General features: G+C 35.9%; 1 protein-coding gene across 2 annotated transcripts in view; it reads right to left on the bottom strand.

The window, feature by feature from the left end:
- Positions 1–17,128, bottom strand: part of LOC306843321 (F-BAR and double SH3 domains protein 2-like) — an 82,804-nt gene that overhangs the window by 11,354 nt on the left and 54,322 nt on the right. For both annotated transcript variants that reach the window (XM_079374728.1, XM_079374729.1), the window contains exons 9-12: positions 11,182–11,304; positions 10,513–10,608; positions 6,078–6,194; positions 4,867–4,971 (exon numbers count right to left, since the gene is read on the bottom strand). In XM_079374728.1, the coding sequence (XP_079230854.1) occupies positions 4,867–4,971; positions 6,078–6,194; positions 10,513–10,608; positions 11,182–11,304 (441 nt within the window). The remainder of the gene's footprint in view (positions 1–4,866; positions 4,972–6,077; positions 6,195–10,512; positions 10,609–11,181; positions 11,305–17,128) is intronic.

Here is a 17,128-nt window from a genome sequence, read left to right as displayed (position 1 = left end):
AAATAGAAATATAAATTGAAATGGTTTAAATAAATATACTGAATATTTTATAATAAATATGTTCATAAATTTGTAAGCTAATAAATATTTGTATAATATATCATATATAAATAAATATTTGTTAATTACTAAATTAAAATGACTAAATAGAAATTTCAAAAACTAATAAAAATAAAAAATAAAAAACAAAATTAAAATTAAAGCTGAAAATAAAATGAAACTAATTTATAATAAAGGTAGACACTAAAATTACTAAAACTAAAATAAAAATATATTAAAGCTAAAAAGAAATATAAAAAGAAAAACTAATAAAAAAGCCAAAAGTACATCATAAAAAGATGAAAACTAAAACTAATAAAATAAAAAATTCAAAATTGAAATAAAAGCTTTTCTGTTCATACAAAAGCTTACATATAGTATTCAAGCAACCAAAATTAGAATTATTAAAATATTTTTGTTAACTGAAAAAAAGCTGAAACAAAAAATAATATTACATGTAAAACATGAAGAATGAAAATTAAAATATTGAGTTGGAAACTAACTGAAATAAGCTTAAGTTGAAGTACTAAAATGATCAAAATGAAAACGAAAATAAAAATAAACTAAAGCTAAATAGACATTAAAACCCCTAAAACTAACAGAACTAACATAAATGCATAACAAAATTACTAAAAAAGTACAAATAAAAAAATTAAACAAAGAAAACTGCTTACTTATACTGTAATTTTCAAGCAACAAATAAGTTGTCCATATAAAAATGTGAAATTATGCCTTGGCAATGAACTAAATTAAATAAACTGAAATCCTAAAATGAATAAAACTGGGGGGTGGGGAGGGGGATTAAAGCTAAGCAGAAATATAACAGGCATAAAACTAAAGCTAAAATTTAAATCTATCATTCAAAATACTAATACTATATTAATATAAAAACACTACTAAAACAACATTGGCTCAGTCCAGGTTTACCAAACTCACTTTCAAAATGCAATTTTGCAGTCACATTTTGCAATGAAATTGAGTGCTGAAAACTGAAGGGCGTCAGATTGACTATAAAACAAACTGTGTATGAATGTAGCTTTAAAACAGGACTGCCAGCTGGAGATTCTACTGCTGAATGAAAGTAGCCTCTGAAAGCACAAAGCTGTGAAAACACATGTTTGCGTCAGACAGAGAAAAACAAAGAAGATAAAACTGTCTGTCCCTGACGCTCAATAATGTCTGGGGTAGCTGTGCTCTTTAGACAGGTGAGGATCCTATACAGCTGTCCACCAGCTTCAGCGTTTCTCATTATCAGCCAAACTTTCTGAAGACTCATCACTTTCAATTTAAACAACAAACAGCTTTCAGAAGCCATTTCTGTGTGGACTCCCTCAGTCTTTCATTTCTGGGGAATTCTGACGGGGCAAGACATTTCTAAGGAAATAATTAAAACCCAATTATACTTTTAATATTTGTTGATGAGTAAACACAGATTCCTCTGGCACATTGCCTGGTGCCACATAACAGCTTAACATTTCCAAATGCTTTCATTCCTTATGCTGTTTGTTGTGTTGTTGCTGGTTGTCCATAAGTTCTTAATGGGGTTATTAAATATTTAATGGTCTGTAAGAACTAATGGAAAACTATAGTTGGGCTTCAAGCGTTCTGAGTTCAAAAGGAAAAACAAAGATGGTGTTTTATATACAACATTTAGCCCGTTAAATTCTCTGTAATTACTTAGTCATTAATTTGTCTCATTCAAAAATGTCAATTCTGTCATCATTTGCTCATTCTTGTATTGTTCCAAACACATATGACTTTCTAAAGAGGAATTTGCACTTATGCATATTCAAATTTGGTGGGATTTTATCAGTTACAAGACATGCAAAAACCAATTTGTTTGGTGTCAATGATGACAAACCAGATAAAATGGCAAGCTTGAATGCATGCATGGATAAAACCTGAGAGCAATGCTGGAGAGCATCATTTCCACGGATTAAAACATTCAATTTCAAGCTATTCCAGGATGTACAAAGATTCGGAACATAGCACACTTTTATGGTTCATTTATTGTTTGTTACTGCTCTTGGCCATTGAATTATTATTAACTTAAATTGATTTATTTCAATTAGTTGCCAAGCCAGCATTTCAAATTTTTCATTAAAAAATGTATTAATGTAACTTGCAGAATTTTTTTTTATAGTTTAAGTTGACTGAAATAAAATAAAGCCGAAACGAAACACTTAAAATACAAACAAATAAAAATAAAAGTACAACATTTTACAACTTAATCCAAAATTAAAATGAAAACGGATAAAAATACAAATTAATTCAAAATAAAAATAGATCGAAGTACTAAAATGACTGAAACTGAAATAAAACTAAATTAAAGCTAAACCAAAAAAAAAAAAAAATAATAAAAATGACAAAACACTTAACAAAAATAAAAAATAAACAACCTTAAAAAAAGCTAATTAATAGAATAAATAGATTTTCCTGTTCATACCTTACATTTACTGTAGTATTCGAGAGGTTACTAGTTGTCCATTGTAGTCCAGTGTTGTTAATGTTAACTAAAACTATTAAAAGTATTTTCATTGATGGACATTTCATTAATCTCCTGCCCGGACAGTGTGAGGAGGTCCCTCAGCAGGATCAATGCACGTAAAGCTCCGGGTCCTGACAACATTCCTGGGCGTGTACTGAGAGACTGTGCAGTGGAACTCACTGATGTCTTCACAGACATTTTCAACATCTCATTAAATCAGGCTGTTGTCCCCAAATGCTTCAAAGCTACCACCATCATTCCAGTCCCGAAGAAGTAATCTCCATCCTGCTTCAATGACTCCCGTCCAATAGCACTCACTCCTATTCTCATGAAGTGCTTTGAACGGCTAGTCATGCACCACATCAAGTCTGTCCTCCCCCCCTCCCTGGACCCCTTCCAGTTTGCATATAGGTCCAACCGCTCGACCGATGATGCATCGTCACTGACCTCCACCCAGCCCTCACACATCTGGACAAAAAAGACTCATATGTCAGGATGCTGTTCATAGACTTCAGTTCAGCATTCAACACAATCATCCCTCAACAGCTCACTCACAAACTGGTCCACACCTCTCTGTGCAACTGGCTGCTGGACTTCCTGACCGGGAGACCTCAGGCAGTACGGGTCGGCATTAACACATCCAGCACCATCACACTGAACACTGGAGCCCCCCAAGGATGTGTGCTGAGCCCCCCTCCTCTTCACTCTGCTGACCCACGACTGCAAACCGTCACACAACTCTAACCTTTTCATTAAGTTTGCGGATGACACAACTGTGGTGGGTCTCATTAGCAACAGAGATGAGACAAACTACAGGAGCGAGGTGAGCCGCCTGGCCGGGCGGTGCAGTGACAACAATCTCTCTCTGAATGTGGAGAAGACGAAGGAGATTGTTTTTGACTTCAGGAGAGCATGCCCCTCTGACCATCAACGGTGCGACTGTGGAGAGAGTGAGCAGCACCAAGTTCCTGGGTGTGCACATCACAGAGGACCTCGCCTGGACTAACAACACTGTAGCACTGGCCAAGAAAGCACAGCAGCGTCTCTACTTCCTCCGCAAACTTAGAAGAGCCAGAGCCCCGGCCCCCTCAAGGGTCTGTATGCACCAAGGGTCTGAGAGTAACGCAATTTCAATTCTCTGTATGTATGTGCCGTACATGTGGAAGAATTACCACATGAAATACAGCTGAAATAAAATAAAAGAATATAGCTTTTTTTATGGCTCATTCATCTCTTAATCATTGTATGCTGTGAGCGCATGGGAAAGCCATTCCAATTTTTCACAGAATTCCTTCAAGGAATAATGAAGACACGAGAGGGTGATTCAACTATGACACAATTGTCATTTTTGGATGAATTTTAATATATAATCTATAAGAGAGGTCAGAGGCAAGGCCAGCAGAGGGCGCCTCGATTGCTGGGTTCATGTGAAAAGACAAGGCAGGACATCTTAGAGGAGAAGACACATTGATCAGACAAAGAGACTGACAGTCTGTCTCTGAACAGATCGATAGAGAGGAAAGGGAAATGCATGCATTACAGAAAGACAGAGAGACATTTGGGACATTATTACTAAGTACTTCTGCCTTGTTTGGTCTTATAAAAACAAATGAAATGCAATGAAATAAAAAACTATTCTGTGCAAACATGCACGTGTTTACAGACTGATGCCATCAAGCTCCAAAAATTGTAATCTACATAGTAAAAAATTATTTTTGTAGTTGAAGTACATTTACAAGAAAATACTACTTTAAATTTCATGTAATAATTTCATTTAAAGAGATCGTTCACACAAAAATGAAAATTCTGTCATCATTTACTCACCCTCAAGTAGTTCCAAACCTGTATGAATGTCTTTGTTCTGCCAAAAACAAAGGAAGATATTTAAAAGAAAGTTTGTAACCAGGCTGTTTTGGGGCACCATTGACAAAAAAAAATACTATGGAAGTCAATGGTGCACAAGAACTGCTCTGCTTCCCACATTCTTCAGAATATCTTCCTTTGTGTTCAGCAGAACAAACACATTCATACAGGTTTGGAACTACTTGAGGGTGAGTAAATGATGACAGAATTTTCATTTTTGGGTGAACTATCCCTTTAATATCAATTTCTGAGTGAAAACTGATTCTACAACTGTTTTTTTTCCCCCAGTGACTTATGCAGTAAATTCCAAGCCTTCTGAAGCGATACGATGCATTATCCAAGGAAAAGTCAAACATAAAAGCTAAAACTCATTTGCAGTCCACTCTTTTACTGTAGGGCAAAAAGCAGCATGAACATCCTGCTAAACTTCTCCTTTTGTGTTCCTAGGAATAACATGATGAGCATCATTACGTCACCTCTGCTTTGCGCATGTTCTCCTTGGCCTCCTCTATTCGGAATTCCAGCTCAATCCGGCTCTGTTCCGTGGGCGGAGTCCCGAGCGTCTCGCATTCCTCTAGAGCCTGCCATAAAAACAAATTATCGTTAATCAGCTCAATTCAATTAGCTCATCAAGCAACTAACCTAACAGCATCAGGCCACATTTCCTGCCGCTAATCTAGCAATCGCACAAGACACGCATAACGTTTAACACAGTGATTCACATTACTGAATTATGACTAGACTTTCCCCTAAATCTCACAAAACCTTTTCAGAAACCATGAGGTCATATTTGACCTCAGAATCCAAAGGAAAAGGAAGACATTTTAGTAACATTGTGACTTTTTCATGATTACTAAGCACATTTCTCGTTCAAATTATTTTGTACATTTTAAAGAAAGTATACACCGTGGTCGTATCGGTTCTACCACGTTTATTTTGATTATTAAATATAATAATATTGCAATAAAAAAAATTGTATAATATTGTACTGCAAGAATTTGGGGCTGGAACTCACTGAAAATAAAATAAAATGAAATAAAAAGAAAATAAAAAACTAAAAAAAAACTAAAAGTTACAATAAATAAACAATAAAGTAAAATAAAATAAAAAAGTTAACTAAAATAGCAAAAAAAGGTTATTTTCTTTGAATTTTGTGGAATTATGTGACCTGGATGGATTTTGACAGGTTGTGTTTTAGTCATCTGTAATTAAATTATTAATTTGTATCTCAACAGAATTTGTATCAAATCCTCAAATGTAAAATATCCAGAATTTGGGTCTGGATCTCACAGAATTGTCATGAAAATAAAATAATATTACAATACAAATAATATTGTATAATACTATACTGCAACTTGCTTTATTGTAGATAAAAAATACTGTATAAATAAAATGCAACAAACAATCACCACTGAGAATACTACAAATGACAAAAATAAATAAATTGGGGGTAAAAATCCTCAAAAATCCTTTTTTCTTTTAATTTTGTGGATTCATGTGACATGGACATGATTGTGAAATTAAACCGCATGTCTCATTTGTAATGATGTCTCATAATTTGTAATTACTATAAAATGATTAATTTGCATCACGATACAGAAGATTTTGAAGTGTTTAAGTGTGTGTGTTGCTGAGGTTTGTAATAGATGTTGTTAAATGCGTGTGTATGACATTCAGCGCCTCTCACCCGTTTGTAATGGATGATGTTTTTGTGTTCGCGAGCCACACGTGTGGCCCATTTCCTCGCTTCTTTGTTGAGACTGTGTTCTTCGGTGGTTCCCGTCTCCGATTCCAGCTGTCGACTCTGAGACACACACACACACACACACACACACACACACACACACAGATAATTGGTTACCACAGCAACACACACCTGCTGGAATCACAGGTCTGAGATCAGACTCATTACATTCACAATTAAAAACACAAAAGCACAGACCCAGAAAAGTGCCGAGAACATTTCAGCATCTCTGATATCAGACCTGAAGCACACAAGGATTTGTTAAATCAACTCAAATGAACCAACCTGCTGTCTAATGATAAGGGATGCAATGCAACAAATAGTTTTTTAGGAGGCAAGATGAGGCTCATTGTGAAACGTGCATGTACAGTAAAATCTAATGAACTCATATTTCATTCAGGTTTTTACAAAGTCTTTTCAAATCTCAAATAATTATCCAACTCTCCAATGCATTTATCTCTGAGCTTAAACACCTGCAAACAATATGCATTTAGACAAGTTTCTTATGAGAGTGTGAAGAAAAATCAACAAGAATCTTTGCTGATCAGTTTATCAGTGCACATTAGCGTTCAAAAGTTTGGGATTTGTTTTGGTCTTTTTCTTTTTTCTAAGGATGCATTAATATAGTCAAAAGTGAGTGAAGACATTTATAGTGTTATAAAAGATTTATATTTCAAATAAATGCTGTTCTTTTGAACTTTCTTCTAATCAGAAGATCCAAAAAAAGTATCAGTTTCCAAAAAAATATGAAATAGCACAACTGTTTTCAACATTTTTAAAATGACATTTTAACATATATTACAGTTGAAAACAGATGTTTTAAATAAAGAGACTTCTTTCAAAAACATGAACAAATTTTGACCAACCCCAAACTTTTGAACAGTAGTGTAGTTATTGAAAAGGAAAATAATCTTCATAATAAAATTAGAATATATAATTCATAATATTTCATCAAATTTAACAACATTCTCAATCTGTGAAACAACACTTCTTCAACAATGTCTTTGATTTTTCATTGCCTTGATGAATAAATCCCACCCTACATATTCCTTTGGTTGAATATTGCATTTCACTCACTCACAAACATAAAAATAAAATGGGTTGCAATGCCAAATTCATGTTAACTTTAAACACCGCAGTATATTTAACATTACACATTAAATATTTGTGATTTTTAGTCCATGTCTTGTCATCTATATACATTTTACTCTAGAAGCTGACTACATTTTAATAAAAGACTACTGAGCATTTTTCTAAAAAACAAAAAGCCCTTTAATCTGACCTGTTTTATATTCATCTTCCAATAGAAAATAGCCACCATATTCTGTCCAATTCCATAAGAGCAACACATGCAAATGGCAGCATCCTGTGATATGAGTGGCAGTATTGCTGAATCTGCATCCTTGCGTGTGTGAATATTTGAGTCTGACGGCACGATCAATACAAACTCAATCAGAGCGCTTTAACGCAAGCGTCTTCACTCGATATTGCCACATCAATCTGATGTCTACACTATTCACGGCTGACAAGCGTTTCTCAAAAGGAAAACAAATGCATCCAAACATCGCTCTCCTTTTTTCTGTCTTCCTGTTTTTCCTCTCGGCGTGACCTTAAGCAGATGTGGTGTATGTGTTTGAGGCACGCTGGGTTGCCCGAGTCTACTGGGAAACACATGACAGTCTGCAGGGTCTCCATCTGGATCAGAGGTGCTCACAAAGGCCTAAACAATCCCATGTGTCTCTGCTTTAAACTCTGAGACATGCTTTCCGGGAGAGTGTGATGGAATGCGTACGACTTTGACACTTTCTGCATGTTTGTATAATGGAAAATAGTGTGTGTGTGTGTGTGTGTGTGTGTTTGCACCGTTGATCAATCCCAGCGACTGTCTCTGTGAGTGTTAGATGTGTCAGGGTCTTTCAACAGCTGACACTGTAAGGATTCGACAAGCAAAATTCAGCGTTACAGTGTAAAAGCCACTTTTTTTCTAGAATTCCCCCCCCCTGAAGTTTAGCCATATTTTACTAGTATGTAAACGATATAAACAGCAAATACACCCTTTAGAAAAGCATGACTGACCAATCAGAATCGAGTGTCAGTGATGAGAAGTACATCATTCTTATTCGAAAGATGAAGCATCTAATTTGAAAGGGATAGAGATATACACACAAGTCCAATCCAATCATTGGCTGAGCCGATTGGTCTGCTAGCGGTGCAAACATTACACACGTTTAAAAAAAATATATATATATATTTCCAAGACGAAATTTACACAAGTGTACAGGCTAATGTCAGCATGCAAAGAACAACAACAAGTTGATGATAGCTGCACGAGACTGATGCATGATGGGAAATCAAGTCCAACAGACAGTGTGTACCTGCGCCAGAGTCATTCTCATCACACTGACCGCCGACGGCTCAATGTCCACCAACTGCTGCACAGAGCTCAGAGTCTGAGCCGGAGAGGAGGAAAGATGGGCGCACACACGCACACGCACACGCACGCACACGCACACGCACACACACACACACGCACGCATATCGCGCATATCACACACACACGTGCGGTGGGGTTAAGAGAGGGTTAGAAACAGACTGTTAGAGGACAGAAAAACAGTTAGAAACAGCAAAGCAGTCAGAAAGATGTTCAGAGATGTTAATGCTAGCAAACACAATACATACTAACTACTAGAGCCGTGAGAGAGGACAATCACACTACAGCATTCAACACTGAACTACAGGAAGATGGAAGGAAGAGAGAGAAAGTCAAAGAGAGCAAGCAAATGCTAACCATACAGTTAGTTGTGTAGTGTTTGATAGTGATTAAATGCTGATTGATTAATTGCTTTCAATAAATGTAATTGATTAAGCTTATTTAGTCAACTAATCGATTTTAAGCAAAACTGTGACCATTTCAGCAGTTAGTCAAAAACACTGAAGGAACCTGAAGATAGAAAATAAGTTAATTAACATTACATTATTAATTCATATATAAAGTAGCATGTTAAGTATTTTACAATCCACACAAAATAAAGTAGTAAAGAGAAACTGCCATTTTTTTTAACCTTTTTTTTTTTTTTTACATTTTTTCATTTAGCAGACACTATCCAAAATGACTTTCAAAGCAACAAATCTTAAGGATGCAATAACACGAGAACAATAAAACTATAGAAATTGTGAAACAGAACAGATTAAAACAGGGAGGAATTTTTTAGAGTGAAAGCAAAGACATTTTTTTTTTTTTTATATATTTTTATATAATGATTTTTTTTTATATAATAATGAAGGTACTAAACTGAAATTCACACTAAAACGCATTACTAAGCCAATTCCAATACCTTTATTTGAATATTTTTTAAATAGTTAAAAATAGTATAGTAAAAATTCGATCAGATCATTAATTTAATAAAATGTGCTAATTTATCAAAATCTAAAAAAAACAACAACTCAAACAATACTGAGAAAAGCCCTTAAAGATGGCCTTAACACATTATTATGACAGACGTGTAAACCATGAACAAGCATTAAACTTTACATTAAACTTTTTACATAAAAAATGGCTTAAGAAGTCAAAATAATTCAATTTCATATTAACAGATATTCTGGTGTACATTTAATTGAGCAGGCTGGATGGATCACGGACTCACACAAACATGATTCACATTTAAGCGGTACTTTCAAGCTTGAATTGCTCCGACGGAAGGATAATTTTTTTATTACAAAGTTTGTGTGTATGTCGGTGGGCACTGTATTAAATCAGGCTGTTAAAATGTCATCAAGTTAGTTGTTAGCACACTAAACTGAAATCAAAGTTTCAAATAGAATAGAAGAACGCTAGAACACTATATCAAACACACTCGAGCCGAACTGAAGCATAATGAGAGAATGAGTGGTGATTAAAGCCCGAGCAGAGACAGACGAGAGTTTAAACAGCGGGACGTTTCTTCATCACCACAGGAACAAGAAATTCTGTTCCCAGAGACTCAGATGCGTCAGGCTAAATATAGAAGGTGATGATGAAGTTTTTTGTGAGATAAGTGTCGATGACGTTGTTAACGCTGAATGAAATCGGAAACATTTGAACACAATTTAAACCTTTAAATAGAGAGAATAACAGAGAGAAGACCAAGACAGGAAGAGAGAGCGCTGATACGCTGAACATATCTGATTATTATCAGTGTTGAAAACACTTCATATTTTATGTGGAAACTGTAATACATTGTATTTTTCAGGATTCTTTGATGAACAGAATGTTGAAAATGTAACATGACTGTCTTGACAGTCACTTCTGATTTATTTAATGCATCCCAAACCTTTTGAACAGTAGCGCATGATTCCTTGATGGCAGTGCAGTTCATAAACACGCATGTGTGAAACTCACCATATCGCTATCGCTGGGCTGGAACTGGAAGTCTTGTGCTTTGTGAAACACTGGGTTCTCCTGCAGGAACAGCTGCTGGTTGAAGTCCTGCATCACCTGGAGATAAAAAAAACACAGCTAATTAACAAACATATCAAGATGATGCAAGTGTATCTGACATGCAAAACTGTTCCTTTAAAGGGAGAGTTCACCCAAAAACAGACCTTTTTCTTTCTTATTGGAACAGGATAGTAGATATTTTGAAACACATCTCAGTGCTTTTTATGCACACAATAAATGTTAACATTCTGCAAAATATCTTTTGTGTTCTGCAGAAGAATGTCATACAGGTTTGGAATGACATGAGGGTGAGTAAATGGTGACAGAATGCTCATTTTTGCGTGAACTATCCCTTTAAGAGCTTGAGCCTGAAAGATCCATGCGTAACTCTCTCTCTCATACACACACGCATCACAATAGTGGCATGTAAAATTAGGCCCCCTTGGGCAGCGGAAGTGCTCAGACAGATGTGTTTGTCAGCGTAGTGGAAGAATGATGTGTGTGTGTGTGTGAGGGGATTTCTTCATAGGGGAGCCGATAATGAGGCGCTGGCAGAGAGAATCTATTTCTGGGAATGAAGAGGGAAATTGCGAGAGTGATGAAACTAAGAAAGAAAAGAGAGAGACTCACTCGACTGGACTTCTCCAGCAGGAACTGGAAGGTGCTGTGGACGGCTTGAAACGCTTCCAGCTCGGTCCGACAAAAGGATATCAAATAATCCTTCACATGGTCATAGACATTCCCCTCCAGACCCTAGAGAGAGAGAGAGAGAGAGAGAGAGAGAGAGATTACATACTCTGTGTTTGAACTGAAGAAATAACAAATGACCTTGTGCTTTCAGAAAGGGTCAGTGGTACCAAAGAGTGAAACGAGAATGATAGACACTACAACTACAGACAGACAGAAATATAGACAAAAAAGAACGACAGACAGAATTATGCACAGAACAATAGAAAGACAGATAGGGAGAAAGAATAGATAGAATGACAGAAATATATAAAAAATACAACAGAATGATATAATGACAGATAGGGAGACTGAAATCTAGAAAAAAAATATTAGAACAATAGAAAGATCGAACAATAGGCAGAAAATATAGAAAAAACAATAGAATGATACAAAGAACAATAGATAAAATGACAAAGAATGATAAAAACAGATATGGTTGAATAAGAAAAACAAAGAATGATTGAAAGAAATATAGAAAACGATACAAAGATCGACAGATAAAATGACTGATTGAAGGAAGGATGAATAATATGTAAATCGAATGTAAAAGGATAGAACGATGCACAGAATGAAATGACAGAAAAATAGATAATAACAGACAGAATGACATGATAGAAATATTGACTGACAAAAAGAACGACAGACGGAATGATTGAAAAACGACAGATTGAATATACAGAATAACTGGAAATATAGAAAACTATAAAACGCTGAATGATAGATGAAATGACAGACAGATACAATAACAGAAAGAACAATAAATAATGGTGGAATGATGAGAAAAACAACAGAACTATAAAAAGTGAATTTAGAACAATAGAAAGTAACAGAAATATATTAAAAACAGTATGACAAAATGAAACAACAGAATGCTTAAACGATCGAAAAATGACCAAAACAAAACAACAGGAACAATAGAAGTCAGATAATTGAGAAGTGTTTTTATGAGAGACAGAGAGAAGGACAGAACGCCCCGTCGGCCCCCTTGTGGCCAAACGAGCGTTGAACAGACAGACTGTTTTCTCTGGACTGTGCGGCGCTTGGATCAGAGCAGATTGTTCAAACAGCAGCAGCTGCTGGGAAAGGTTAGCCAGTTCAGATTCCAAGGCCTCAGTGTGCAAAAACAAAACTTGAAACCTCTGCTTTCCCCCTCCGTCTCCCTCTCTCCCTCTCTCTCTCGCTCCCTCCATGTTCAGCAGCACTGGGAGGGAATGTATTTTGGAAACAGGCTTTGATTGGCACGAGTGAGCTGGAAATGACACCGACGTGACCACGAGCCGCTCCGTTGGGTTACAGCAGGTGCCGCCGCTGTCAGAAAGCACTCGAGTGTCGTATGCGTGAGAAAGATGGAGAAAGAGAGGCTGTGCTTCCTTCTGATAGGATCATGTCTACCTCCACCCACCACACTCAAACCCCATAACACCCGTGGACAGAGAGCAACGGGACCAGCTTGCTCTGCTTTATAGGCCTTTCAAATTTGCAAGAGATTTTAAAGGAATACTTCAGCCAAAAAAAAAAATATTACTCACCCTCAGGACATCCAAAATGTAGATGAGTTTGTCTCTTCATCAGATTTGGAGAAATGTAGCATTTTATCACTTGCTCACCAATGGATGCTCTGCAGTGAATGGGTGCCGTCAGAATGAGAGTCCAAACTGCTGATAAAAACATCACAATAATCCACTCCAGTCCATCAATTAACATCTTGTGAAGTGAAAAGCTGCATGATTTTAAGGTGTTTCTAACTTCAAACTGTTGCTAAAATACAAATTGTATATCCATAATAACCCTTCCGCCAGAGAAGTCCAACTTCTGCTGCCCTCTCAAAATGAGACAAATCCACACAGACAAATTTGTTTAGATCTGTTTTGGCTTGTAAACAGTGCTTGATCTGTGCAGATTTTTCTCCTGATTCAGACCAGATGACTTTTTCACTGGAGAAAGCAATATTTAGTCATTTATAACAAACTGATTTTGGCTTCTCAAGACATTAATTGATGGACTGGAATGCTGTGGATTATTGTGATGGTTTTATCAGCTGTTTAGACTCTCATTCTGACGGCACCCATTCACTGCAGAGCATCCATTGCTGAGCAAGTCATGAAATGCTACATTTTCTGTCCCCGATTTTTTTGGGTGAGCTATTCCTTTAAGCTTGCTTGTTTTATCAAGGCTGAGCATTCACCAACTCTCTGAGAGCACACCCAAATGTGTCTCCATGTGTGAAAAACTATAATTCACGTGGCCCGCGGTTACGAGCACACCCAGACAGACGGGAACACATGCATACACACACAACACAGGAAAAGACATAAAGCAAACACACGCATCAGCTGAACAAACACTTCTGCTGCATAATAAATGCTTCACTTTACACCCCAATGCCTCCTGCAGGGAATTAATGAAGCCCTCACCACACACAAACACACACACACACACACACGGGAAGATTGCTCTAAGACTCTATATATGAACCTGTGGTGTACATTTAGCAACGGCCGTCTGCTGGATATAAACAGAGGCTATCAAAGTGAATATGCAAGTTATTTTTATAGTCTATAATATAAACGGGAAAAAAATCTTCAACCTAAATTAAATTAAATCATTATAGTCATTTATAACCCAAGTTAATATTCAACGTTATACACTACCATTCAAAAGACTAAGATGGTTAGCATAAGAGACTTCTTTCAGAAATATCGAAACAAGGCTGCATTTATTTAATTAAAAATACAGTAAAACAGTAATAATGTGAAATATTATTACAATTTAAAATAACTGTTTTCTATTTGAATATATTTTAAAATGCAATTTATTTCTGCGATACAAAACTGAATTTTCAGCATCATTTCTCCAGTTTTCAGTGTCACATGGTCCTTCGGAAATCATTCTAATATGCTGATTTACTGCTCAAGAAACATTTCTTATTACATTTTTTAAATTGTGCTGCTTTATTTGTGTGTGATATATACTTTGACCCATTGAATGGTAGTGATTTAAATGGTAAGTTCACTTTCACCTCATTTACTCCCCCCTCATGTTGTTTCAAACCTGTATGATAATAGATACTGGTCAGTAATTGGTCACAAGATGAGGTGAAAGAAAGCCATACAGGTTTGGAACAACATGAGGGTGTGTTAATGATGACAAAACTGCCATTTTTGGATGTGCTCCTCTAAGCATTCGGCAGACATGTTAGTTGTATATAAGCTATATATGTGCGCATTTGGGTGTTTCTAGGGAGGTGAAATGTCAACTTTCTATAAAAAAACAAAGCAGAAGTGTGACACAATGCTGGTGGCGTTTCTAGATGATGGCTGGTTCACACACAAAAACAGGAGTTAATAGTTAAGAACACATGCAAAACACACACACACATCTGACATAAAGCTGCTCTCACCTCTTTCCTCGCATCTACAAGTACAAAACAATACAGCAATGACAAACTTCGGGGAAAACCCACTACCAATCTCGAAAGCAAAAAAACCCCTTTGTTGTTCTTCTGAGGTGCCGTTAAACATTTAAGGCAAAATAAGGACTAAAAGAGAGACTTACTCAAAACAGGATGATGATGCAATGTGAAATCAGAGGTTTCTTTGCAAAAAAAAAATAAAAAATTGTGAAAACAATGAAATTGTGTCCAATTTAAAGAAATTATTCAAGAAATTTGATGGAAATGTGCATCAAGCTCAAAACAAAAGTTTCAGGTTTTTTCTTCAATGTGCTTTCTTTGTAAAAAAATAAGTGCACAGTGAAACTACATGGCAAAAAACACTGCAATAAAGTTTTAAAATGCTATATTTAAGAGCTGAACGCAGGTCCCATTGACTTTCATTGGAAGTGCATTACTGTGATTGCTGCTTGTAAAATACTTGAAAACTCTGAGGAACAAGCAAAATGATTTTTTAAAGGCAACTGACATTATGCAACTTAGTCTATGAGCTTAACTTGTCAATTAACCTGATATATATATATATATGTGGACCACCAAATTGAGGTTTATAAAGCAGGAGGCGCTACAGAGCAACTGCTACAGACACACGGAGAAATGAACCTGGAAACACTTATGATGAGGGAAAAAAAGTGTGCACGGAAAAGAAAAATTGGAGAAGAAGAAATTCGCCCTGACAGCAATGGAATATATATCTAAGAATATCTGGAATATAATCTGGAAATATGACTGATGAGACTATTCTGATTTATAATCATGTCATAGATATAGAGCTGTAGAATATTGACTGTAACCAAGGTTACGGCTCAGCCAATGGGAGATGAGGAGAAAGGCTGTAGTGGGCCGGCCGTTCGGCAGCTGGTGGAGCCTGAAGCGCAGATTCTCCATCCATCAATAATTTAAGCCAGATTCTCTCTCTCTCGCTCTCATTCATATCGCATTCATATGGCTGGCGGTCAGACACGAAGCGGGTGGAACACAGATGATGTCCTCCAGTAAGAACAGGAGGAGACTAGCAGTTCAGCTCTGAACGCAGTGGAGAATCAAAGCTAATAGTTGTGTTATGAGACGTATGAGACCAGATCAAGCGGAAAAATGCATCTTAAACGCTCGCCTGGTCTGATCATGAGTAAAAGTGCAGAATTAAAAGAGAAAGATTTAAACAGATCAACAATCTAACACAAACTAAAAAAAAAAAAAAAAAGAAAAAAAAAATGGCTGATACTCAAATAAAATATAAAAAACTTGTACTAAAACACCTAAAATAAAAATGTAAACACTATACTTACAAACAAACAAACTAAATTATTAGAACAAACTAAAATGAAAACAGAAAATATTAATAAGTCAAAATATTAATAAAAAACTACAACAGTATATCAGTGATGCATTAAAACAAAGTAAAATAATAAAATAAGATTACAAAATAAAAACATTAAAAAAATTTAACAAATACTCTTCATATAGAAAATCTATAAAACCTATACAAACTACATTTCCAAATGTACATTTTAAAGGCCTTTCTAATGACATCTTACTAAATTAATTTTCCAAAAAAAAAAAAACAATTAAAGCTGCTGCCTAATGGTGCTTTGGATAAAATGTAAAATGAATGCATCTGTTAAATGAATAAATGTAAATGTATTATGTATATATTGTAAATGTATATATTTTATAAGAGTAACTTTCATCATGGTTAGGGGGGTGTAAGGTGTTTCACTTTGTCACCTTTAAAAGTGTATCACTTTAGTTTTGTTCATCGTTCATGCACTTACAAATAAAACTTTTTAAAAGCATTTAATATAAAGCTGCTCATTTCTAATTTGACAAGCATGTACTCTGATGTCAGATTTAGAACAGTTTGCCTAAAGGGTGATGTGTATCTTTGGGGATGTGGCGGTCGTTTTGCCAGCACATTCTCCCAGATATCTGTTCCCAAAGGTCCAAGATTAAGAAAGATGTTGAAGAATTCGAGAGGGTTTGTATCTCTAAATAAGGCCATGAGTGGAGCGGCTGTCAGTCTGTGGAGATGAAGCATAGATTTATACTGGCACATACATCCACTGACCCGACCACACAGCATCAGTGGACACTCGTCATATTTCAATGCCTGAATAATTGGATAAAAATGTCTTCGCAAACAGGCTCAGTGCTAAGACTGTACATGAGATTTGTTAAAGCCAACATTAATTCAAAATCACCCTATTTACAGTCCTAATAGATGCTTCTGGTTTTACTGTGAATGATTCATCAGCGCACATTATTCCAAAGGGGGAAAACAATCGTCCTCATCTCTTTCATCAAAGTAATAACCTGCTCCACCTCTGAAATGAATTTCCTTTTTGGCTGACGTCACTAAAAGGTCATGGTTTAGTTGGTTAAACACAGCCCTGTTAA

Source organism: Barbus barbus (genome assembly GCF_936440315.1).
Source record: "Barbus barbus genome assembly, chromosome: 23".
Classification (NCBI taxonomy): domain Eukaryota; kingdom Metazoa; phylum Chordata; class Actinopteri; order Cypriniformes; family Cyprinidae; genus Barbus; species Barbus barbus.
This window is presented reverse-complemented; position numbering and strand designations above follow the sequence as displayed.